General features: G+C 46.8%; 2 protein-coding genes across 9 annotated transcripts in view; one reads left to right on the forward strand and one right to left on the reverse strand.

Annotated features, from left to right (window-relative positions):
• LOC119970758 (PRELI domain-containing protein 1, mitochondrial-like) overlaps positions 1–23,838 on the reverse strand; it is a 40,433-nt gene extending 16,595 nt beyond the window's left edge. For 5 of the 7 annotated variants that reach the window (XM_038805905.1, XM_038805902.1, XM_038805901.1 and 2 more), the window contains exons 1-3: positions 23,582–23,838; positions 1,630–1,776; positions 269–494 (exon numbers count right to left, since the gene is read on the reverse strand). In XM_038805905.1, the coding sequence (XP_038661833.1) occupies positions 269–494; positions 1,630–1,721 (318 nt within the window). In that variant the 5' untranslated portion in view covers positions 1,722–1,776; positions 23,582–23,838. The remainder of the gene's footprint in view (positions 1–268; positions 495–1,629; positions 1,777–23,581) is intronic. The other 2 variants (XM_038805900.1, XM_038805903.1) reach the window with 2 other exon arrangements.
• Positions 23,834–25,305, forward strand: part of poln (polymerase (DNA directed) nu) — a 479,439-nt gene continuing 477,967 nt past the window's right edge. Inside the window, exons 1-2 of one of the 2 annotated variants that reach the window (XM_038805894.1) lie at positions 23,834–24,274; positions 24,634–24,838. In XM_038805894.1, coding sequence (XP_038661822.1) covers positions 24,737–24,838 — 102 coding nt within the window. In that variant the 5' untranslated portion in view covers positions 23,834–24,274; positions 24,634–24,736. The remainder of the gene's footprint in view (positions 24,275–24,633; positions 24,839–25,305) is intronic. The other variant, XM_038805895.1, reaches the window with a different exon arrangement.

The raw sequence follows: 25,305 nt of genomic DNA on the forward strand, positions 1-25,305 counted from the left end.
ACATTCTGAATTCTCCTTCAGTGTACCCAAATAGACGCCGTAATGCGGCGACTAGGAGCTTTTCACAGTAACTTTTCACAGTGTTAATGTAAGCCTACTTGTGACAATAATGATAATTATTAATTTACAAAACAGCTGTATATTTGTTTTGGTTTCATTGGAAAGGTTCATTCCATTTTCAAAAAACAAATGCACTCAAAAATAATATAGAAAACAGGCAGTGTGATCTCAAGCACGGTTCATGCCCAAAGGAGAAGGCAGCACTCACCATGAGGCGTGTGTGGTTAACATTCCAGGTTAAAGTGGTAAAAGTTTGGTTTTGAAGGTCGACCACGGAATCTTCGATAACAAATACAGACTGTGCCAGGTTAGCAGGGAAGACCATCCCTCCCCAGCGAGGCAGGCGGTTAGTCTTTGTAAACAGTCTTCTGGAAACCAGCTTATTGTCAGAGGTTACCTCACGGTAAATCACATCTTCAGTTAATACGTGCTTGCTGAAATGGAGAAAGGTGTACCTTTTGGGATTGTACTTAGATTTGACATTACAATGCTGTGCGTTATACACTTGCTGCTGAATGGGATAGAACATAGGAGTATCGTTTCTTTTAACACTTTAAAAACTGAGCCGTGATTTGATGTTAGGAATATAATTAATCATAATATTGTCACTCATTCATAATACAAAGATTACATGGTTTGGCCAGGTTACAAATAATACATTGTACAATCACAATACAAATAGCAAACAGTAATAAACCGCTCATATTAGTTTATCATCATGGTCCTTCAAATGTGTATCTGGGCCTGATTTGGTTCCGCCCCCTCACTGGAAATTAAATGGGCCGCAACAATATACGCAGAATGAACAGCAATTGAGGTTTGAGAGTAGAACAGTACCTTTTGACCCATCGGGTCTCTACTAGCTCTTCTGAAGAGTAATCCAGTTAGTCCCACTCTCCTGCTTTTTCCTAGTATTTGTGAAAACATTTCCTTCCAAATATTTATCCAATTTCATTTTGAGGGCACATGATTGGACAACCCTATCAGTAAACACGGCAAAACCTAAGAACACCGGCGATACCGAACAAGAGCAAGTGTCTCCTCAGAACAGACTGGTCACAGCTGGCAGGATTTTCCAGCCCTTCTCTCCGGTGGAATCTTCCAGTCCCATTTCTCTGGTGGTGGTACGGGTGAGCATTGCAAAACACTGCAGGCTTCAGCGGCACTGGAAGGCCTCGCTGGCGGCCACTGGTGGGCCGCCTCTGCCTTGGGAGGGGCTGTAAAAGCCCAGTCAATGTGTTGACTGAAGGAGCATGTAGGAACTACCTGGACGGGGGAGGGGTGGTAGAGGAAGGCCAAGCCAGAAAAATTAAATACCCGAGACCACACAGGTGGTCAGTAACACTTTGCCGAAGCATATTTTAGAAATAGTGTGTTCAGGTTAACCAGTTCATTAATGAGTGTGGATGTGTGAGGGGGAACAGGCTATTAACATGTACCGGTTGCTAATTACTCTATTTAAAAAGTTTGGGGATCAGCAATGCTGATAGAAATCTCCCTTCTCCCCCAAGCAGATTATCTAGTGCCCCAAATAAATGTTCATCTCAAAAGCGCAGGTCAGAGACCTACCTGAAGGGGTTTGGATATCGTTGCCAAAATGCAGAAGCAACTTGGTCCCACGTGCTCTTGAGAGTAGATAAGTCAAAGAAGTGTTTTACCATGATTGCTGCCCGAGGTTGTACAGGCTGCACGTACAAACTGGAATTATAGAATCATCTGTTGAGTAAAAGAGAAAGTTAGACGTCCAACCAGCAGCCTAGCTCTTTCCCTGCCAAACTGGAAAGAATAAGCAAGTTCAACTAAAACACAGTAACAAGGATTCAGACCCTAATTAGCCTGATCCATCAAAAATTTGTAGGAGAGCACTTTTTGCCTCTCATCAAATTTGCCGATGACAGCAAATCCATTTGAAGGACACCCAGAATATTTCATAAGCTTTTGTGGATAACAGCATCATTGGACTACCAACCTTCAGTGAATGATCTATAATTCCTCACAGACCAAACAACCTGGTCAAGTAACAAACATAGCGGAGATAAATAGGATTCAAAGAGATGTGGATCAATGAGTGAGATGGGGTGAGGGCAGATAAAATATAAATAAATAAATAAATAATCTTTATTGTCACAAGTGGGCTTACATTAACACTGCAATGAAGTAACTGTGAAAAGCCCCTAGTCACCACATTCCGGCGCCTGTTCGGCTACACAGAGGGAGAATTCAGAACTCTCGGCTGGTACGGGAATTGAACCCGGGCTGCTGGTCTTGTTCTACATCACAAACCAGCTGTCTAGCCCACTGAGCTAAACCAGCCTCCATATGGGGAGGAAACAGGGTTTCCAGATAGAATTTTGATATAGATGTATGTAAATATTTAGTCAGTCAAAGTGAAAACAGAAAAAGATATATATGTAACCATTCATTGTTCAAGATAACACATTTTTTTAAATTACCAAAGCCAACGGAATATAATTAATATATACATACAGGTAACTGAGTAAGGTTTAAAGTTATCCTTCCATTCCTGCTATCTAGTACCACTTCTTCTTCACGCTTGGTATACACCATTGGCTTGCCAGCTACCTTTACCATCTCGGTGACGTGCACCATCTGGGTGGAGTGCAGGCAGAAGTTCCTTCTGGAACCTGACAGAATTTCCTTTCTGTGACTTTCCACCCAGGTGGTGAAGACATAGATTCACCCTGACATGCTGCTGTAGGATGGATAGCAGCTGCGCCTGTGCAGGACAGTGGGTAACATTGGACAGTGAGGATGAAAGAACATTTTGCCCACTCATCATTTGAAATCAAGCAGAAACTGGGGCAGAGTCAAAAATTGGGGAGACTGGACACAACATTGGATTTGGTGAATCGACCCGTCAATTTTGGCTTCATATGCAAGTACTCCCAATGCAGCTGGCCCTAATCTTCATTCAGATAGTAGAACTGTCCAGATACCTCTTCTCCATGCATTATGCATGTAGCATGAATGGAGTGTCACTTGAAAAAAGTGAGCAGCTGGGAGTTTGGTGAATGAGAGAGTTTAGTGAATAGGGGAAGACGGTCCGCCTTTTTCAGGATCTTACTTTGGTACAGAGGAACAAATTGAGTTGTGATCAACTGGTATGTTATTCCACTTATAATAAATAGTTTAGAACGTCAACATACGTCAGGGCAACTCGGCCAAGTGGAACATGCCTCCCGTGGCACGTAATGGAGTAATGCTGCCAATGAAATGAAAATCGCTTATTGTCACAAGTAGGCTTCAAATGAAGCTACTGTGAAAAGCCCCTAGTCGCCACATTCCGGCGCCTGTCCGGGGAGGCTGGTACAGGAATTGAACCGTGCTGCTGGCCTGCCTGGGTCTGCTTTCAAAGCCAGCGATTTAGCCCTGTGCTAAACCAGACCCGCATGATATAGGTAGGGAGAGAGATGAGGTCCTGAAAACTGATTTTAGGGAGTTAGGAACAAACTCATAGAACAGTAATCTCAGGATGACTCCCAGTGCCATGAGCTAGTGAGCATAGGAATAGGAGGACTGAGCAATTGAATATGCAGAATTGGTGTAGAAAGGAGGACATCAGATTTACATAGAACATGAACAGACAGTGCAGAAGGAGGCCATTTGGCCCATCGAGTCTGCACTGACCCACTTAAACCCTCACTTTCACCCTATCCCCGTAACCCAATAACCCCTCCTAACCTTTTGGACACTAAGGGCAATTTAGCATTGCCAATCCACCTAACCTGCACGCCTTTGGACGGTGGGAGAAAACCGGAGCACCCGGAGGAAACCCACGCAGACATGGGGAGAACGTGCAGACACTGCACAGTGACCCAGCGGGGAATCGGACCTGGGACCCTGGCGCTGTGAGGCCAGAGTGCTAGCCACTTGTGCTACCCTAGATTTCTGATATTGGGACCAGGTTTACGTCAGGTGGGGTTTGTGCAACATGGACAGGTTGCACCTTAGCAGAGCTGGGATTAATATCCTTACAGGGAGATCTGCCAGTGCTATATTTAAACTCGATCGGAGGGGGGGATTGGGAGCTTGAGCAGGAGCTCAGATAAAGTTAAGGGCACTCTATCGGAATGCTCGCAGCATTTGCAAGAGGATAGATGATTTAAAGGCACAAATAGAGGTAAATGGGTATGATTTAATTGTCATGAAGGAGTCATTACAGGGTGATCATGACCTGGAACTGAATCGTCAAAAAACATTCATCACTGTGCAAAGATAGGCAAAAGGGAATAGGAGGTGGGTTAGCGCTATTAATAAGGGATGAGATCTGTGCTTCGCTGATAGAGGATTTTGGATTGAAGGATCAAGATGTAGAATCAGTTTGGATGGAGTTAAGAAGTTTCAAGTGGCAGCAAACATTGGTGGGACTAGTTTATAAACCACCAAACTTGTAGTGGTAACGTTAGGCACAGTAAAATCAGGAGTAACATGTATAACACAGTAAGAATGAGGCCGGGGGGGGGGTGGGGGGGGGGGGGGGGGGGGGGGGGATTGATGCTGGCTGCAATATACATATAGACTTGGTGAACCTAATTAGCAACTAATGCTGTAGAGTTTACGAGATGGGTTTCTGGAGTAGCAAGTTGAAAACCAACTGGGGATTGGACCATTTTAGATTTTGTATTATGTAATAAGGAATTAATAGCAGCTATAAAGGAGCCTTTGGGAAATGGTGACCATATGATAGAATTCACATCAAGTTTGAAAGTAATAGTTTATTCTGAGCCTAGTGACTTTTTTTTGCTGATGGCGGGTCTTTTTCAAAAATTCATTCTTTTTTTTAAACAAACAATTTTAATGAGGTATTTTTTGGCATTACAAACAACAACAGTATAAAAACAAACAGTGCACAAAGAATAATAAACATTGTGTAAACACTGCCACCCATCCCTCCAAGACCCGCCTATTTAACCTCCTATTCTACACTACCCTAGCCCCCCCCCCCACTGACAATTAATTCAGGTCCCCCATCCTCTCAATTCCCACCCTTTGCCATACTCAAAATCCTCCATCCAGGCTCCATGGGACAAATCGGTGGTTGTCACATATTGGGGACCAAACCGATGCTCCCACTGCTCCAACGTACCTCCTCCACTGACCCCAGATCCTCAAGGCCGCCACCACCATGGGATTGGTGGAATATCTCGCTGGCGGGAACAGCAGAGGTGCCGTTATCAAGCTGGTGCCCCTACTTGAAGTTGCCTCCATCCGCTCCCAAACCGATCCCGTCCCCACCACCCACTTCCTTATCATAGCAATATTGGCCGCCCAATAGTAATTACTGAAGCTTGGCAGGGCAAGCCCCCCATCCCCCGATTCCTCTAGAGCATCGCTTTCTTCACCCCCGGGGACTTACCCGCCCAGACAAAGCACAAAATGATTTTATTAATCCTCTTAAAAAAGGACAATGGGATGAAAATTGGGAGGCATTGGAATACAATTAAAAATCTCGGTAGGACCGTCATCTTAACCATCTGCACCCTCCCAGCCAGCGACAGTGGTAGTGCATCCCATCTGCGAAACTCGCCCCTCATCTGCTCGACCAACCGGGACAAGTTCAGCTTGTGTAACCGGCCCCAGTCGCACACCACTTGTATTCCTGGATACCTAAAATTGTCCCCCACTACCCTAAACGGAAGCTCCCTCAGCCGACCCTCCTGACCTCTTGCCTGGACTACAAACATCTCGCTCTTTATCATGTTCAGTTTATATCCCAAAAACCAGCCAAATTCTCCCAGAATCGCCATGATCTCACCCATCCCTGTTCCTGGATCTGCTACATACAAGAGCAGGTCGTCCGCATACAGCAAGACCCTATGTTCCACCCCCCCCCCCCACCCGAACAAGCCCCTTCCAACCCCTTGAAGCTCTCAGAGCAATTGCCACCGGCTCTATAGCTAACACAAACAATAGTGGGGAGAGGGGGCATCCCTGTCTTGTCCTCCAGTGCAGTCTAAAATAGTCCGAAGTTGTCCTATTCGTCCTTACACTCACTTCCGGGACCTGGTACAACAGCCTAACCCAGTCGATAAAGCCCCTACCGAAACCAAATTGACCCAACACCTCCCATAGATAGTCCCACTCCACCCGGTTGAACGCCTTATCTGCATCCATGGCTACCACTACCTCCCTACTCACCGGTGGCATCATAATCACGTTGAGCAGCCTTCTTATATTGGCCACCAACAGCCTGCCCTTGACAAACCCGGTTTGATCCTCCATAATCACATCCGGCACACAATCTTCAATCCTGGAAGCCAAAACTCTGGCCAGCAACTTGGCGTCCACATTAAGCAGGGAGATCGGCCTATAAGATCCACATAGCTCCGGGTTCTTGTCCCGCTTTAATATTAACAAAATAGTGGCCTGTGACATTGTCGGGGGCAGCACCCATCTATCCCTCACCTCATTGAAAACCTTGACCAACAACGGCCCTAAAATACCCCATAGAATTTCTTGTAGAATTCCACCGGATACCTGTTCGGCCCCAGGGCCTTACCCGACTGCATTGCCTTCAAGCCCTCAACTATTTCTTCGGCCCTGATCGAAGCCCCCAGCCCATCCATCAGCTCCCTACCCACCCTTGGGAAGGTCAGTCCGTCCAAAAAGTGCCTCATCCCCTCGGGCCCTGTTGGAGGGAGGTTCCGAATGATAGAGTCTGCTGTAAAAGTCCCAGAATGCCCTGTTTAGCCCTGCCGATTCCCCTACCAGATTCCCATCCCTATCAACCACCTTTTCTATTTCCCTGGCCGCCTCCCTCTTCCTAAGCTGCTGAGCCAGCATTCTGGTGGCTTTCTTCCATGTTCATAAAACGCCCCCCTCGCCTTTCTAAGCTGCTCCACTGCCTTGCCTGTGGACAACACCCCGAACTCAGCCTGCAGCCTCCGACGTTCCTTTAACAGCTCCACCCCCGGGGTCGCCGCATACCTTCTAGCAACCTGTAGGATCTCCTCAACCAGTCGGTCCGTCTCTGCCCTATCTGTCCTGTCCCTATGAGCCCGGATCGAAATCAGCTCCTCTCTCAGCACTGCCTTCAGCGCCTCCCAGACCACCGCTGCTGAGACTTCCCCCATGTCGTTGACCTGCAGGTAGTTCTGCATGCACTTCCTCACCCTGTCGCACACTGCCTCGTCCGCTAACAAGCCCACATCCAATCTCCATTGCGGGTGCTGGAAGCTCTCCTCACTAACCTGCAGTTCCAGCCAATGTGGGCCATGATCCGAAATAGTGATGGCCGAGTACCCCGTGTCCACCACCCCCACCAGCAAATCCCTGCTCAAAATAAAAAAGTATATACGGGAATAAACCGTATGAACATGTGAATAGAGAGAAAACTCCCTCCCGTTGGCTGCCTAAACTCCATGGGTCGACCCCCCCCCCCCCCCCCCCCCCCCCCCCCCCATCTGCTCCATGAACCCCAACAGTTCCTTTGCCATGCTGGCACCCTCCCCGTTTTCGAACATGGCCGGTCCAGGCCGGGGTTGATGACCGTATTAAAATCCCCGCCCATCACCAACTTGTGAGAGTCCAGGTCAAGTATCTTCCCCACCACCCTCTTTATGAATTCTACATTGTCCCAGTTTGTCACGTACACGTTAACCAAGACTACCTTCCTCCCCTCCAGCTTACCGCTCATCATGACATAACGTCCCCCCCCGTCCGAGACGATACTGCCCACCTGAAATTGCACCTGCTTATTGATCAAAATCGCCACCCCTCTAGTCTTGATGTCCAACCCCGAATGAAAGATCTGATTGACCCAACCCTTCCTTAGCCTGATTTGATCCGCTACTCTCAGGTGTGTCTCCTGCAACATCACCACGTCCGCCTTCAGAGCTCTCAGATGCGCGAACACAAGTGTCCTCTTGACCGGCCCATTCAGCCCTCTAACATTCCAGGTGATCAGCCTGGTTGGGGGGCACCACCCCACCCGCCAATCAGCCATCCCCTTTCCTGGGCCCGCCCCCAGCCCATGTGCCACACCTCCATCGGCCCGCTTCTTGGTAGCCCCCATCCCCGACCTCCTCTCTGTCCCAAAACCCAAGTCCCTGCCTCGTCAGCAGAGTAACTCCCCCCATCCCCCCTAGCAACACCACCTTGTAACCTAACCCCAGCCAGCTGGTGACTCTCGGCTCCGGCGCCAAAAAGTCTCCCACCTATTGTTCCCTACTCCCCTTTCCCCCGCCCATCGAAACCACTTTCCTCCTCAAACCAAGACTGAACAATCTCCCAATTTCCAAGGAGACAACCCCAAAAGAAAAATCCAAAGAACCCTCCCCCAATAGTGCAAATCAAAGTAATAAAAAAATAAAGAAAGTAAAAAACTCCCACCAGCCATCCCCCGCAAAACACCGAAAACCCATAGAAACCGAATAACTTTTACTTCCCCATCTTCACCCAACTTAAAAGCAGAAGAAAAACGACAGTCAAAACGTATGAACATCACTCGGAAAAGTTACAACTTAAAACAAAAAGTTCTCAATTCAGCACCAGCCCTTTCTTCTTGGCAAAGTCCACTGCGTCTTCAGGCAACTCGAAATAATGGTGCTGATCCTCGTATGTAACCCACAGACGCGGCAGATGAAGCAGCCCAAATTTCACCTTATTCTTAAACAGGATCTCCTTCACTTGCCTGAAGCCTGCCCTCCTTCTGGCCACCTCCACACTCAGGTCCTGATAAGACATGCAATACGCTATTGTTCCATTTGCAGTTCCTAGTACGCTTGGCCCACTGGAGAACACACTACTTATCCAAAAATCTGTGGAACCGGACCATCATCGCCCTTGGGGGGTCCCCCGGCTTTGGCTTCCTCCCCATCGCCCTGTCCACCTCCAACGGTCGGGGAAAAGCCCCCTCCCCCAGAAGCTTCTGGAACATACTCGCCACAAACTCGCCAGCGTCAGCCCCCTCAGGGAGACCGACAATTCTTAAGTTCTGCCGGAGAGCTCTGTTCGCCAGATCTTCCACCTTCTCCAACAGCCTCTTTTGCTGATCCTTCAGCATCCCCACCTCTAGTTCAACCACCGTTTGGTGCTCCTCCTGGTCCGCCAGCCCTTTCTCCAACTTCTGAATCGTCCGATCCTGGGCATCCAGCCTGCACTCCAGCTGATCGATCAACTCCTTTATCGGGTCAAGACAGTCCCGTTTCTGTCTGGCAAAGGCCTCCTGGATGACCTGCATCAGCTCCTCCGTCGATGGTTGGGTCGTCGCAGCAGGGGTCCGAACATCAGCCATTTTGTCTTCAGCTGCCACCTCACCCAGCCCTTGCTTCCCCTTTTATTTCTTCCTTTTCGGTCCCTTGGGTTCTCCGTTCCATGCACCACTGTGTGAATCCAGAGCCTAATCGTCTGCGCCTTCAAAGCCAAAACTCAAAACCACGATAAAGTCGGGGGAAAAGGTCCAAAAGTCCGACCAGAGCGGGAGCCACCAAACGTGCGACTTACTTCCTCATAGCCGCCACCGGAAATCTCTTAAAATTCATTCTTGGGATGTGAGCGTCGCTGGCTGGGCCAGCATTTGTTGCTCATGCCTAATTGCCCTCGAATTGAATTGCATACTGGGCCATATATGAGAGGGGACAGTTAAGAGTCAACTGCATTACTGTGTGGGTCTGGAATCACATCTAGGCCAGAGCAGGTAAAGATGGCAGATTTCCTTCCCTGAAAGACATTAGTGAACCAGATGGGTTTTTGTGACAATCAACAATGGTTTCATGGATATTGTTACTTTAAATTCCAGACTTTTATTGAATTCAAATTTCACCATCTGCCATGGCTGGATTTGAACCCATGGCCCCAGAGCATTACTCGGGGTCTCTGGATACTAGTCTAGTGACAATACCATTACATCACTACCTTCCCACAAGCTCCCTATTCCGGTCCCACTGCTGTCAGTGGAGTTTCCCATTGTTCGCACCCTCTTCCCCTGGGGAACCTGTGGCAGAGGTTTGCAGTCGGCGAGATGGGATGATCCCGCCAGTGGGAATGGCCAGAAAATCCCACCTAGAGTCTTAAATTAATTCTACAGTCCCGTGTGCTTCACCCGACGCCAGTGTCTATGTATTTACATTGTGTACCGTGTGTTGCCCTATTATGTATTTTCTTTTACTTTTCTTTTCATCTATTTAATGATCTGCTCGGAGAAAAATATGTTTCACTGTACCTCGGTACACGTGACAATAAACAAACCCAAAACTGTAGAAAGGAAATTTTGATGATATAAGGGCAAGTTGACTTGGAAAATACACAAAAGAAATTGACAGCAGACAGGCAATGGCTAGTATTTAAGCTAGTAATACAGTCTACAAGAAATATACATTCCCCAAAGACACAAAAACCCAATGGGAAAGGTGGATCAACTGTGGCTAACACAATAAATTAAAGACTGCATAAGATCAAAGGAAGTGGCTTATAGATTTGCTAAAAAGTTGTAAACGCGAGGATTGAGAGAAATTTAAAATCCGCAAAGGGTGATTATGAAACTAATAAAGAAAGGGAAAAGTAAGACAACATAAGAACGAGGAGCAGGCCATCCGGCAACTTCAAGCCTGCTCTGCCGTTCAATAAGATCATGACTGATCTTTTTTGTGGACTCAGCTCCACTTACCCACCCGTTCACCCCACCTGCTCACCATAACCTTTTATTTCTTTACTGTTGAAAAATCTATCTGTCTTTGCCATAAAAACATTCAATGAGCTAGCCTCAACTGCTTCACTGGGCAGGGAATTCCACAGATTCACAACCATTTGGGTGAAGTTCCTCCTCAACTCAGTCCTAAATCTGCTCCCCCTTATTTTGAGGCTATGCTCCCTAGTTCTAATTTCACCTACCAGTGGAAACAACCTCCCTGCTTCTATCTTAACTATTCCTTTCATAATTTTATGTTTCTATCTGATCCCCCCTCATTCTTCTAAATTCCAATGAGTATAGTCCCAGTCTACTCAGTCTCTCCTTATAAGCCAACCCTCCCAACTGTGGAATTAACCGAGTGAATCTCCTCTCCACCCCCTCCAGTGCCAGTACGTCCTTTCTCAAGTAAGGAGACCAAAGCTGTACACAATACCCCAGGTGTGGCCTCGCCAGCATCCGATTCAGTTACAACATAACCTCCCTGTTTTTAAACTCCATTCCTCTAGCAACGAAGGACAATATTCCATTTGCCTTCTTAATTACCCGCTGTACCTGCAAATCAATTTTTTGCGATTCATGTACAAGGTCATCCAGGTCCCTCTGCACAGCAGCATGCTGCATTTTTTTACCATTTAAATAATTGCCCATTTTGCTGTCATTCCTACCAAAATGGATGACCTCACATTTACCAACATTGTACTCCACCTGCCAGACCCTTGCCCACTCACTTATCTATATCCCTCTGCACACTTTGCTCTACCACTCATCTTAGTGTCATCTGAGAACTTTGACACGTTACACTTGATCCCCAACTCCAAATCATCTATGTAAATTATAAACAATGGCGGTTCCAACACTGATCCCTGAGGCACACCACTAGCCGCTGATCTCCTACCAGAAAAACACTAATTTATCCCCACTCTTTGCTTTCTGTTAGTTAACCAATCCTCTATCCATGCTATTAAATTACCCATAACGCCATGCACCGTCATCTTATGCAGCAACCTTTTGTGCAGCACCTTGTCGAATGCCTTCGAATGTATGCCAGTGAGAAACATAAAGGCCCACTGTAAAGGTTTCTTTAGGTATGTGAAAAGGAAGGTCTAGCAGGGAAAAATGTGGCTCCATTTCAAGGGCAGGGGAGTTTATAATGGAGTACAGGGAAATGGCAGAGAAACTAAATGATTACTTCATGTCTGTCTTCACGGAGGAAGATACAGACAATGTCCTAGAAATACCAGGGAACTTATGGAAATTAAAGACTGAAATAAATTAGTATTAAGAAAGATGTAGCGCTCAAAAAACTAATTGGATTGATGGTTGGCAAGTCCCTTGGACCGAATGAGCTACATTCCTGAGTGTTGAAAGTGGGCGGGCTCCATCTTGCGCCCAACCTTACCTTTAAAATGGAGCAATTAAATTAATTCCCTTTCCTTGGTGTGCTAGTTGAGAATTCAGCCAGGGAGGTTCTCTACCACAATCATCACAAGTCTACCATCACTGGTCAATATATGCATTTGGATTCTTACAGCTCTATGTGCTCGAAGATTGGCTTTATCGGCAGCTGCGCAAATAGGGTCCGAGCCATTTGTTCATCATGCAAGTTTGATGCTGAAATAAGGTCACATCAAAGGCACCCTGTGGGATAATGGCACCTTGATTGTGTATTTCGCACAAACGGATCTTAAGGTTGTCACTTTCGGCCCTGAAAAGTGCCCAGTCTGCCTCAGATTGCCTTGGAAAAGCCAAGTATCCAAAAACAAGTTGAGCAACAGGTGAGGCTAGCTGTTTCACACTGCTGCTATACAGTGGCAACACGAGTGGCATATGCCACAAACAGGATGATAACGCCAAGCCTATCATACAACTGAATGATGTGGTTATATGAATTTCAGTGCCAGCGTGATGCTAGGTACGTAGGCCGTATGGCTGAGGACTTGGAGGCTTCTATCAAACAACATGTCCCTTCTCCTGTTTGCAACGGGCCAGGTATAGACTAGACTGTGTTTGCAAAATTCAAAACACACTTTCCAACACTAGATGTGATTCCTCGATTGGACAATATTTGCGAAATAATCCTCCGTGTGTTAAGAATTATGCTGCCATCCAATTTAAGATTGTCAGTTGGGCTCACAGTGTGGCACATTTGCGTGTACTGCTAGATATATTAATACAGGGTCCTGTTCATTGCAGACAAAAAGAACATGTACATATATTGCGCCCTTTCCAGCTAAACAAGTAAGTGACAGCCATTTGCTGGTTCATTCCTCAGGGGAGCGTCGTGGCCAATAAGAGTCAAGCTGTCTGGTTTCAATTTCAAACAATGCTTAGCAATTAACAGTCAGTCACCATCAACTGGTGCATTCCCCATGGCAACACCTCTTATCTATCAAAATCGACTTGCCAGCAATCAGCATTCTGTCATACAAAATAAATTTCTGTTCCTATTACATTTGGAATTTGTGTGAATTGCCCTGATGAGTGCAGGCCGAAAAACATCAATAAAGTGTGTCTCTTTTTGCAGCAAAACTACAGACTGGTTAGTTTGACGCCAGTAATAATAATAATTTTTATTATTGTCACAAGTAGGCTTACACTAACTGCAATGAAGTTACTGTGAAAATCCCCACGTCCCCACATTCCAGCGCCTGTTCGGTACAGGGAGGGAGAATTCAGAATGTCCAAATTACCTAACAGCACGTCTTTCGGGACTTGTGGGAGGAAACCAGAGCACCTGGAGAAAACCCACGCAGACACAGGGAAAATTGCAGACTCCGCACAGGCAGTGATCCAAGCCGGGAAGTGAACCTGGGATCCTGGAACGGTGAAGCAACAGAGTTAACCACTGTGCTACCGTGCTGTACCGTATTAGAGAAAATGTTAGAATTTATTAGAAAGTAGCTGATAACTGGATGCCTAGAAAATAATTATTGATTGGGCAGAATCAACATGGATTTATGAGCGGGAAATCATGGTTGACAAACCTGTTGGGGTTTTTTGAGGCTGTTACTTGTGGTGCATTTGAATTTTCTGAAGGTGTATAAGGTACCACCAGGAAATTAGTAAACAAAATTAGAGCACATGGGATTGGGGATAATATACTAGTTTGTATTGAGAATCGGTTAACAGACAGAAAAGAGCGACTAGGAATAAACAGGTCATTCTCAGGATGGCAGGTTGTCACTAGTGGGGTACAACAGGGACTAGTGATTAGGCCATAGCTGTTCACAATCTATATCAATGATTTGGATGTGGGGACCAAATGTAATATTTCCAAATTTGTAGATGACACAGAACTAGATGATAATATAAGTTGTGGAGGATGCAAGGAGGTTTCAAGGGAACCTGGACAGGCTAAGTGAATGGACAAGAACATGGCAGAATATGATGTGAATAAGTGTGAAGTTATACACTTTGGTAGAAAAAAAAAAGAGAAAGGCAGAGTATTTCTTAATTGGCAAGATGTTTTTGAGTGTTGGTGCCCAAAGGGATCTGGGTGTCCTTGTTCATTAGTCACCAAAAGATAGTTTGCAGGTGCAGCAAGCAATTCGGGGTCTGGGTACAGGAGTAAACATGTCTTGCTGCAATTGTATAGAACCCTGATGAGGCAGCATCTGGAGTAACCACAATTCGAGAATAGCAGAAACTATTGAATTTGTGACTGGCTTACGAGAAAAATGAAAGAGGGCAAGAGAAAGCTGGATACACACGTCTCAGCATCAAGGTGTGGTCGAAAATCAAGGTGGTTAATGAGTGCACACGTACAAGGGATGGTCAACATTCAAAATTTTCTTTGTGGATTGCCAAGATACAATTCTGATTAATTGGAAGGTTTCTTGTAAATGCAACACGTTTATCCAACATTCCACAATCTTGATAATTATGGAATTTTACAGCACAGGAAGAGGCCACGTGGCCCATAGTGTTTGAACTGCCTTTTTGCAAGCGCCATATCTTTATTCTCATTCTTCACACCTGTTTAATATTTTCTAATTCAATAAAATTTGACTCCAACTCTATTTACAAGTTTGCTGATAACATGACCGCAGTGGGTCAGATCTCAAACAACAATGAGTCCGAGTACAAGAGGGAGATAAAAGAACCTATATCATCTATATAGGTTTATAGGGCTGGTTTAGAACACTGGGCTAAATCGCTGGCTTTGAAAGCAGACCAAGGCAGGCCAGCAGCACTGTTCAATTCCCGGACTGGCCTCCCCGAACAGGCGCCGGAATGTGGCGACTAGGGGCGTTTCACAGTAACTTCATTTGAAGCCTACTTGTGAAAATAAGCGATTTTCATTTCAATTCTATAATCTTTATTAGTGTCACAAGTAACTAGTGGCATGGTGTAACGACAACAATCTCTCCCTCAATGTCAGCAAAACTAAGATGCTGGTCATCGACTTCAGGAAGCAAAACATTGTACACACCCCTGTCTGCATCAGTGGAACCGAGGTGGAGATGGTTTCAAATTCCTAGGTGTACAGATCACCACAATCTGTCCTGGTCCGCCCATGCTGCGCCATAACCAAGAAAGCACAACAACGCCTATACTTCCTCAGGAAACTAAGCAAATTCAGCACGCCCACATTGACTCTTACCAACTTTTCACAGGTGCACCATAGAAAGCATCCTATCTGGCTGCATCACAGCCTGGTATGGCAACTGCTCGGCCCAAGACCATAAGAAACTATAGCCCAGTCCATCACGTCAATCTGTCTCTCATCCATTGACTCTGTCTACATCTCCAACTACCTTGGGAAAGCAGGCAGCATAATCAAAGACCCCTCCCACCCGGGTTATTCTTTCTTCCAACCTCGTCCACCGGGCAGAAGATGGCAAAAGTCTGAGAACACACGCCAACAGATTCAAAAACAGCTTCTTCCCCGCTGTTACCAGACACGTGAATGACCCTCTTATGGACTGAACTGATTTCTCTATGCATCTGCTCTACTGTATAGCACTGCACTCCATACGTTTCACCGATGTCTGTGTCTATGTATCTACATTGTGTATTTATCATATGTCCTATGTTTTTCATGTATGGAATGATCCACCTGTACTGTACACAGAACAATACTTTTCACTGTACCTCGGTGAAAACAAATCTAAATCAAATTTACCTACCTTCCTTTTCAAAATCATCCTGCTCTAAACACTGTTTCTGCTGCCCTGTAAGGCTTACATTGAAAAAAATATAACATCACTCTTATCTTTTTTGGTGATGATCCCAAATTTAAGATCTCACAAAACAGGTTTACCTGACTTACTTTCACAAAATCATTTTGAATTTCTCGATTTGATCTCCTCGCCTTGTCCGTTCTAATGAACATATGTTTTTTTTTAAAATACATTCACAGGCGCGAACGTCACTGTGAAGGCCAGTCTGAATCACCCTTGAGAAGGTGGTGGTGAGCTGTCTCCTTGAATACAGCTGAGTGGCTGGTATTCCAGAGGGCAGTTAAGAGTTAATCACATTGCTGACGATCCAGTCAAATCTAAGCCAGACCCAGATAAGGATGTCAGATTTTTAAATAATAATAATCTCCATCGTCACAAGTAGGCTTACATTAACACCGCAATGAAGTTACTGTGAAAATCCCCTTGTCCAAATTACCTAACAGCGCGTCTTTCGGGACTTGTGGGAGGAGACCGGAGCACCCGGAGGAAACCCACGCAGACATGGGGAGAACGTGCAGACGCCGCACAGTGACCCAAGGCCGGGAATCGGACCTGGGACCCTGGAGCTGTGAAGCAACAGTGCTAACCACTGTGTCGCCCTGATTTCCTTTCCTAAAGGGCATTAGTGAACCAGAATTATGTCAATCTAGTAGGTTCATGGGAGTCATCCATCGCCAAGAATGCAGACTCAGTAGCATTGAGGGCATCTGATAACCATTTTTTAGTGGCAAGGCCAAGATGGATACTAAATAATCGGCCAGCTGAACAGGCTGAACTCCTTTCTCATTCCTATTTATACACACTTTAAAATAACATTAAGCTGAACTCCCACCACACCCACACTTTCATATTGTATTCAGTCAAGGGAATTCTGGCCAATTTTTACGTTAGCAGATCCAGGATCAAACCAGGATCCTGTTCTCCACAGCTCAATTTCACAATGAGACATGCCCATGAGTTCCGAGAAGGTGAGGCGCTGCTCAATTGGGAGCCAATGTAGATCAATGAGCGCAGTGCTGATAGGAGAAAGGAATTTGGTGCGAGTTAGGACATGTTATGCATAGTTTTATATGATGTGAAATTTACAGAGTAGAAATAAAAAATGAAAATCGCTTATTGTCACAAGTAGGCTTCAAATGAAGTTACTGTGAAAAGCCCCTAGTCGCCACATTCCAGCACCTGTTCAGGGAGGCTAGTGCGGGAATTGAACCGTGCTGCTGGCCTGCTTGCAAAGCCAACGATTTAGCCCTGTGCTAAACCAGGTGGTTACAAAGTATTGCTGAAAAGCCAAATTTGGAGGTAACAAATGAATGAGGATTTCAAGAGCAGATAAGCTGAGAAATAACTGGAGTCAAACAATGGTACAGATGTGGAAATAGGTGATGTGAAAGATGGCACTAATAGGTGGTTGGCAACTCATCTCACTGATAAAACTGACACCAAGATTGCAAACAGTTTGGTTCTGCTTCCTTAGCTTTACATCCAGGGTTACGGGGATAGGGTGGGGGTATGGGCCTAGGTTGAGTGCTCTTTCTGAGGGTCGGTGCTGACCCGATGGGCCGAATGGACTCCTTCTGCACTTTAGAGATTCTATTTATCTGTGAAGTATCGTGATTGTTGTAGCGTAGGAAACAGGGGAACCAATTTGTGCACAGCAAGCTCCCACAAATAGCAATGGGACTATGCCCAGATAAACGTAACTTTTAAAACATGCTGTGGATTGTGGAATAAATATAGTCAGGATAGCTCTTTTTGGAATAATGCCATTCAATCTTTAATGTCCACTTGAGAGCAGATGGATCTCGGTTTAATGTCTCACCAAAAAAACAGCACCTCGGACAGTGCAGCATTCCCTCAGTACTGCACTGAGACGTCAGTCTGGATTCTACACTCGTGCTGACAAACCTTTTCCATTTCAAATCTATAAACTGTCTCATCCCATGCCCATCAAATGTGCACAGCTGACGCCCTTCCCCACACCTTTAGGTTTTCTGAATTAAGTTCCATCGGGTTTAATGGCGACATCATCTCTACTGCTTGATTATCAAAGTTTTCAGTATGAGGGTTGGACGTGATAGTTTGGGCCATAAACTGACTCAAACCACAGTGAGTAATATAGCGCTCAGGAAGTGATTCAGCTTACAACTTATAGATTGACGTCACTGCGACATGAATTGCATCAATATCGCTGTTTTGAGTCATTTCTGGGAAAGCCTTTAACCTAACCTCACTTGTTACAAACACAAAGGTAGTTTTATACCTGCATTAATAAATATTAGAAATAAGGGATTGGGGGGGGGGGGGGGGGGGGGGTGCTTTCGACCTCCCCTCTCTCCTTGTCCGTGAGAAACGCAGCGCCGGCTCAAAATCTGGAGAGAAATTCAGCGCCGGCTCAAAATCTGGAGGGAATGGAAAAACGCGATTCTTTCCAGTGTGATCGGGTTTTGGAACATTCAACACCCCCCCCCCCCCCCCCCCCCCCCCCCCCCCCCCCCCCCGGTGGAGTCCTGCTGTGGGAGCCCAGGAACCTAATTTTAATATATTAGCGTGTCATTAACGAGCACTCTCTCCAGACATTCTCCCCTCATGGAATCTTGACCCGGCGTCGGCATGTCACTCCAGCAACCTGGCAGTGCCAACCTCAATGGGCTGAAGGGCCTTTTCTGCATTGCATGACTATGACTCTAAGCTGTGCCAGAAGGCAGTGCCAGAGCAAGACCCTAAGAAGGAGGTCATTCGGCCGATCGAGTGCGCACCGACCCTTCAAATGAGCACTTTGCCCATTTACAAGTGTCCATCCCTACCTATCCCTGTAACCCCACAACCTAACCTGCACATCCCTGGACATTAAGGGCAATTTAGCATCGCCAATCCACCTAACCCATGCATCTTTGGACTGTGGGAGGAAATCGGAGCACCCAGAGGAAACCCCCGTAGAACGTGCAGACTCTACACAGTCACCCGAGGGTGGAATTGAACCCAGGTTTCTGGCGCTGTGAGGCAGCAGTGCTAACCACTGTAACACCATGCAGTGCTGGCCAGGGCATCCTCTAAGGAAGGCATCCTGATCTGTTTGAAACCAGTCCCCAGCTTTAGGAGTCCCCGCCTTGCCAGAGTGACACCGTTAACTATGCCCGCTCAAATAAGGGCAGGAGAGCAAATGGAGGGGTGGCTGGGGAAGGCTGGCGCTGTTTGTGTAAGCCATGTTGGCTGTGATGTGTGTCCGGGGGATTTGTTGGTTATATTGTTATGGTTTTTGTTGAAATTTGATGTTGAAAATCATAAATGCCTCAATAAAATATTTTCTAAAAAAAACTATGCGCACTCTTTTTTTCGAAGAGGCTCAAGATTCCATGAGAAATCCTGCCAACCAGTTTTTCTCGTCGGGACTTAAAATTTGCCATTGTTTGGTAAGATTCTGCGGACGGTATAGTTTTAAATGGGTTTAATTGAATGTTTCTGTGCCTGGAAGCTTAAAATCTATAGTTAGATTCATGCCGGACAAAGTTCCAACTGTGTTTCTATTGTGCTTAACGAGGACTACTGTGTGAAGAATAAATAGACCAGTATAGGTACGTGGGTGTTACTTAGCAACTAGGGCCTTGTAAGATGGAGAAGCATTTAAGTTTGTTTAGCTAATTTGATTGCAGTTGGAGATAGATCATGAGAAGGCAGCTCTCACAGCTCGGCGGGAAGCAGTTGATTTTGGAAAGCTGGAGAGGGAACATCTCTCTCAGCCTTGCGAGAAGAAAAGTCATACTAAAAAAATCTTTACTGTCACACAAGTAGGCATACATTAACACTACAATGAAGTTACTGTGAAAAGTCCCTAGTCACCACATTCCGGCGCCTGTTCGGGAACACTGAGGGAGAATTCAGAATGTCCAATTCACCTAACAGCATGTCTTTAGGGACTTGTGGGAGGAAAACAGAGCACCCGAAGGAAACCCACGCAACCCATAGTGCTAACCACTCTGCTACCGTGAGGCCATTCAGCCTGTCATTTCTGTGCTGGCTCTCTGCAAGAGCAAGTGCCACTCCCCCGTCCTTTCCCTGTGGTGCCACAAACTTTTCATCCCCTTTTTGGAGGAGTACAGAAGTCTTTGGAGGATTGTAGGGCTGGAAGAGGACACAAGGGCATGAAGGGATTGTAAATAGGGAAGAGAATTGTTTTTTAAAAAACTACCGTAGGTCCACAATCACTGGAGTGGTGAGTGAACAGGACAATGCGATTCAGGATACAAGATGATCTCTCGCTAGAGGAGCTGCAGGCTATGCTGGAAAATAGTCTTTCCTATTGTGGGATAGAGAAGGACATATTTAATTGGGAATGTTTACGGTGATGTGGGATATTGATAGTAAGCACGACACCATCCAGGATATGACAACCTGCTTGACTGGCACCCCATTTACCACTTTGAAGTCACTCCCTCCACCACAGTGGCAGCCTTGTGCATCATCTACAAGAGGTACTGTAGCAGCTCACCAAGGTGTCTTTGACAGCATGTTCTACAGTCGTCAACTCTATCACCCAGAAGGACATGGGCAGCAGGCCTATTAGAACGTCACCATCTCCAGATTTCCCTCTAAACCACACACCATCTTGACTTGGAAATATATTGCAGCTCCTTCACTGTCACTGGGTCAATATCCTGGAATTCCATAAGACATAGGAGCAGAATTAGGCCACTCGGCCCATCGAGTCTGCTCCGCTATTCAATCATGGCTGATATTTTCTCATCCCCATTCTCCCGCCTTCTCCCCATAACCCCTGATCTCCTTATTAATCATGAACTTATCTACCTCTGTCTTAAAGACACTCAGTGATTTGGCCTCCACAGCCTTCTGCGGCAAAGAGTTCCACAGATTCATCACCCCCGGCTGAAGAAATTCTTCCTCATCTCGGTGTTAAAGGATCATCTCTTTAGTCTGAGATGGTGTCCTCTACTTCTAGTTTCCCAACAAGTGGAAACATCCTCTCCACATCCACTCTATCCAGGCCTCGCAGTATTCTGCAAGTTTCAATAAGATCCCCCCATATCCTCCTAAACTCCAACGAGTACAGACCCAGAGTCCTCAACCGTTCCTCATACGACAAGTTCTTCATTCCAGGGATCATTCTTGTGAACCTCCTCTGGACCCTTTCCAAGGCCAGCACATCCTTTCTTAGATACAGGGCCCAAAACTGCTCACAATACTCCAAATGGGGTCTGACCAGAGCCTTTTACAGCCTCAGTACATCCCTGGTCTTGTATTCTAGCCCTCTTGACATGAATGCTAACATTGCATTTGCCTTCTTAACTGCTGACTGAACCTGCACATTAACCTTAAGAGAATTGTGAACAAGGACTCCCAAGACCTTTGTGCTTGATTTGCTAAGCATTTCCCCATTTAGAAAATAGTCTGTGCCTAAATTCCTCCTTGCAAAGTGCATAACCTCACACTTTTCCACATTGTATTTCATTTGCCACTTCATTGCCCACTCACCTAGCTTGTCCAAATCCTTCTGCAGCCCCCTTGCTTCCTCAATACGACCTGTCCCTCTACAGATCTTTGTATCATCTGAAAACTTAGCAACAGTGCCGTCAGTTCCTTCTTCCAGATCATCCCTCCTAATACTGTAGTACCGTGAGTGCACCTACACCACATGGACTGCAGTGGTCCAAGAGGACAGCTTATCACCACCTTCTGAAGGGCAATTCGAGATGGGCAATAAATGCTGGCCTAACCACTGACCTTCATATTGTAGGCATGAATATGAAATAGTGGCCTGGTAACTGGGAAAATCTCTCCTGCTCCTCTTTGAAATGGAGTCAAGGGATCTTTAATGTGCACCTGAGAAGACCCAGTTAAACATCTCTTCTGAAACATGACAGTATATTGGCAATTGGATACATCCTTGAAAAGAAAAAAAGAAATGCAAGTCTCTGGGGGAAGAGCAGGAAGGAATGGACAAATGGATTGCTGGATTACACAGGCAGGTTGGCTCAAATGGCCTCCTGTGCTGTATGATCACAGGTGATAACGTCTAGATTGGGGCCGAATTCAAAATCACTGAATGGTTATATTTCTCCTCGTGTCACCATTGGTTCTTTTGTCAATTACCTGAAACATTTGCCCTCTTATTCTTGATCCTTCCACCAATGGGAACAGTTTCTCCCCATTAACTCTGTCCAGACCACTCATGATTTTCAACATTTCTATCAAATCTCCCATCAACGTGTTCTTCTCCTAGGAGAAAAGTCACAACTTTGCCAATCTACATAACTGAAGTTCCTTATCTGTGGAACCACTCTCATGAACATTTTTGCACTCAATAATCTGGGCTCCAGTAAATTTAATTTAATAATCTTTATTTTCACAAGTAGGCTTACATTGCAATGAGGTTACTGTGAAAGGTTGAATCTAAGTGGGAAGGAGTCACAGAATTGTTACAGCAGAGGTAGGCCATTTGGACCATCATGTCTGTACCAGCCCTCAAGGGGGGGGGGGGGGGGGGGGGGGGGGCAGGTATCTACTCCGTCCAGGTCTTCCATTCATTTTGAACATCTCAATCTCTTAGCCCTCTTCTCTCCAAGGAGAACATTTCCCAATCTCTCCAAATCTATCCTCATATGAATTTTTTCAACCTTGGAATAATTCTTGTAAATCTCTTCTACATTATCTCCAATGCGTTCACATCCTTCCTATAGTATCCAGAACTATACACAGTTGCACCCGAAAGACATGCTTGTTAGGTCAATTGGACATTCTGAATTCTCCCTCAGTCTACCCATACAGGCGCCAGGGTGCGGCGACTAGCGGCTTTTCACAGTAACTTCATTGCAGTGTTAATGTAAGCCTACTTGTGACAATACTACAGATTATAGATATTATTGGATTCTGATTGAGGTCTAACTAGTGTCTTGTACAAGTTCAGCATAACCTCCTTGCTCTTGCATTCTACACCCCTGTTAATATATCCCAGAGTACTAGATGCTTTATTAACTGCTCTCTCCACCTGTCCTGCCACCAACAATGGTCTATGCACATATACACCCTGGTCCCTTCGCTCCAGCACCCCTTAAAGAATTTTACCCCCTATTTTACATTGTCTCTCCATGTTCTTCCTGCCAAAATGTGTAATTTCACATTTCTCCGCATTGAACTTCATCTGGCAGCTAATCTGGCAACTCCACCAATTTAGCTATGACCGTTACAAATTCCACACTGCCCCCTCACAGTTTCCAATACTTCCAAGTTTTATGCCAACCGCAAACTTTTGAAATTGTTCCCTGCACACCAAGATCTAGATCATTAATACACATCATGAAAAGTAAGAGTCCCAACACCGACGCCTGGGGAACACCACAAGCCAACCTTTCTCCAGCCTGAAAAATACACATTGGCTCTCTGCTTCCTATTAATAATCCACCCACATTTGTCCCTGTGACTGCTCATTCTATCCTGAATAATAGTTTCTAGGAGTTTGCCCACCATTGATTGAAGCTGGAGATTGGTGTGTAATTGCTGGGGTTATCCTCACCTTTCTTTTTGAACAAGGTACATGATATTTAGGCGGGGATATGGTCCATTGAAAGAGCACTCTGTTTGAAACCCTCAGAGCGGGTGCCCAGAGGAGTCAGCTTGACCTCCTGGACGCACAGCCTGTCCAGTAGGCCTCTCTCTGACTGATTGAAACACTCACCTAAAGCATGGCCGGCCTCGGCCTGTCTCTCCCCCGCGATAACCTCCAGCTCTCTTCCCCTCCAAACGCTTCTGGCCGGCTTGAGGTGGCGGCCTCTCCCCCCATGTGCGGTTCGCCGCCGGCCGTTATCCAGCACGCCGGACTTCGTCCTCCATTTCTCTCCTCCTCCTCCTCCCGCCACCACCCGGGCCACGCTGTCCTCCAGCTACCATGACCTCCCGCCGGGCGGCGGCGCTGGTGCACGGTCCTCCCAATCGCGGCGCCTGATCCTCCCAGCTCGGTCCTCCCAGTCGGGGCGCCGCTGCTCGGTCCTCCCAGTCGCGGGGCCTGGTCCTCCCAGCTCGGTCTTCCCAGTCCGGGCGCCGCTGCTCGGTCTTCCCAATCGCGGCGCCGCTGCTCGGTCCTCCCAGTCGGGGCGCCGCTGCTCGGTCCTCCCAGTCGGGGCGCCGCTGCTCGGTCCTCCCAGTCATGACGCCGCTGCTCGGTCCTCCCTCCTGCCGATGGCGCTGCCCGCCGGAAGGGAGAAGGGGCACCTCTTGACTCTCCGTCGGACTCGTCCGTCTGACTCTTCGGGTGGGACTGAAATGCGCAGGCGCGCTAACGGAAACCGGCGGGCGGTTGGTGAGCAGCGGGCGGGAATCTTGAATTGAAGTCCGGCCGAATCGGCGGCACCCGGAGGAACCGCTCCCAACGGTAACCGGACGCCGCCGCGCAGGGTTATCGCCGCGAGAGAGTGCAAATCGCGCTTGTTCACCGCGCCGCCAGGGCTCGGAGGCTGGAGCGGGCCCGGTGACTGTCCGCCTCCGGAGTGAGGCGCCGGGCCCGGCTCAGCTCCGGCTTGTTGAGTTGGCTTCGGCTGCGTCCGAGCCTCCCGTCCAGCCCCCGGGTTCGCGCCATTTCTCAACCCTTTCGGCTGGCCGGAGATGGGAGGCTGTTCGGCCCCTGTTGTTCCAGCAGAGGTGTCTTCTCGGGGGGCGGCTCTGGGGAGAGCATGGCGCAGACTGGATGGCCCGAATGGCCTCCTCCTCCACTGTAGGAACTCTTTTTTATAGATCCCGACAGGAGCGATGGGGATAGGATGTTCTCCCCTGGCTGCTGAGTCTAGAACCAGGGGACAAGCTCTCAGGATAAGGGGACGGCCCATTTAGGACTGGGATGAGGAGGTATTTCTTCATTCCACATGTTCAAGATCGAGGTCTACATTTCCTCCTTAATGACATCGAGGGAAACGGGATGCCACGGCAAACAGCCGTAGAGGTAGATCGTAAGTCATGATCTCATTGAATGGTGGAGCAGGCTTGATGGGTTGAATGGTTTACTCCGATGTCCAATGCCTTCTGATTCTGGCCTGAACTTAACTTTCTTGCCATGCCAATGGGAACAGTTTCTCCCTATCTGCTCTGCCCAGGCCTCTTGAAATCCTAAACGCCTTCAACTCTCTCTTCTCCAAGGTAAACAGACCCAGTTGCTTCAATCTGTCCACATCACCGTTCACGTGAATCTTTCCTGTGGGCTCCCCCAAATCTTCACATTCTTCCTAAAGTGCAAGAATTCAGAGTTACGGGGAAGAAGATGGGTGAATGGCACAAAATGAATTGTTCGTATGGGCTGAATGGCTGCATTCCCGACTGTGGCAGTTTTAATTTGTACAGCACCCAGAATGGAGGCAGTACTTCAATTGAGCCTAAGTCAGTATTTATTTATTTAAAAAACAAATTTAGAGT

The sequence above is a fragment of the Scyliorhinus canicula genome, chromosome 8 (assembly GCF_902713615.1).
Source record: "Scyliorhinus canicula chromosome 8, sScyCan1.1, whole genome shotgun sequence".
In the NCBI taxonomy this organism is placed as follows: domain Eukaryota; kingdom Metazoa; phylum Chordata; class Chondrichthyes; order Carcharhiniformes; family Scyliorhinidae; genus Scyliorhinus; species Scyliorhinus canicula.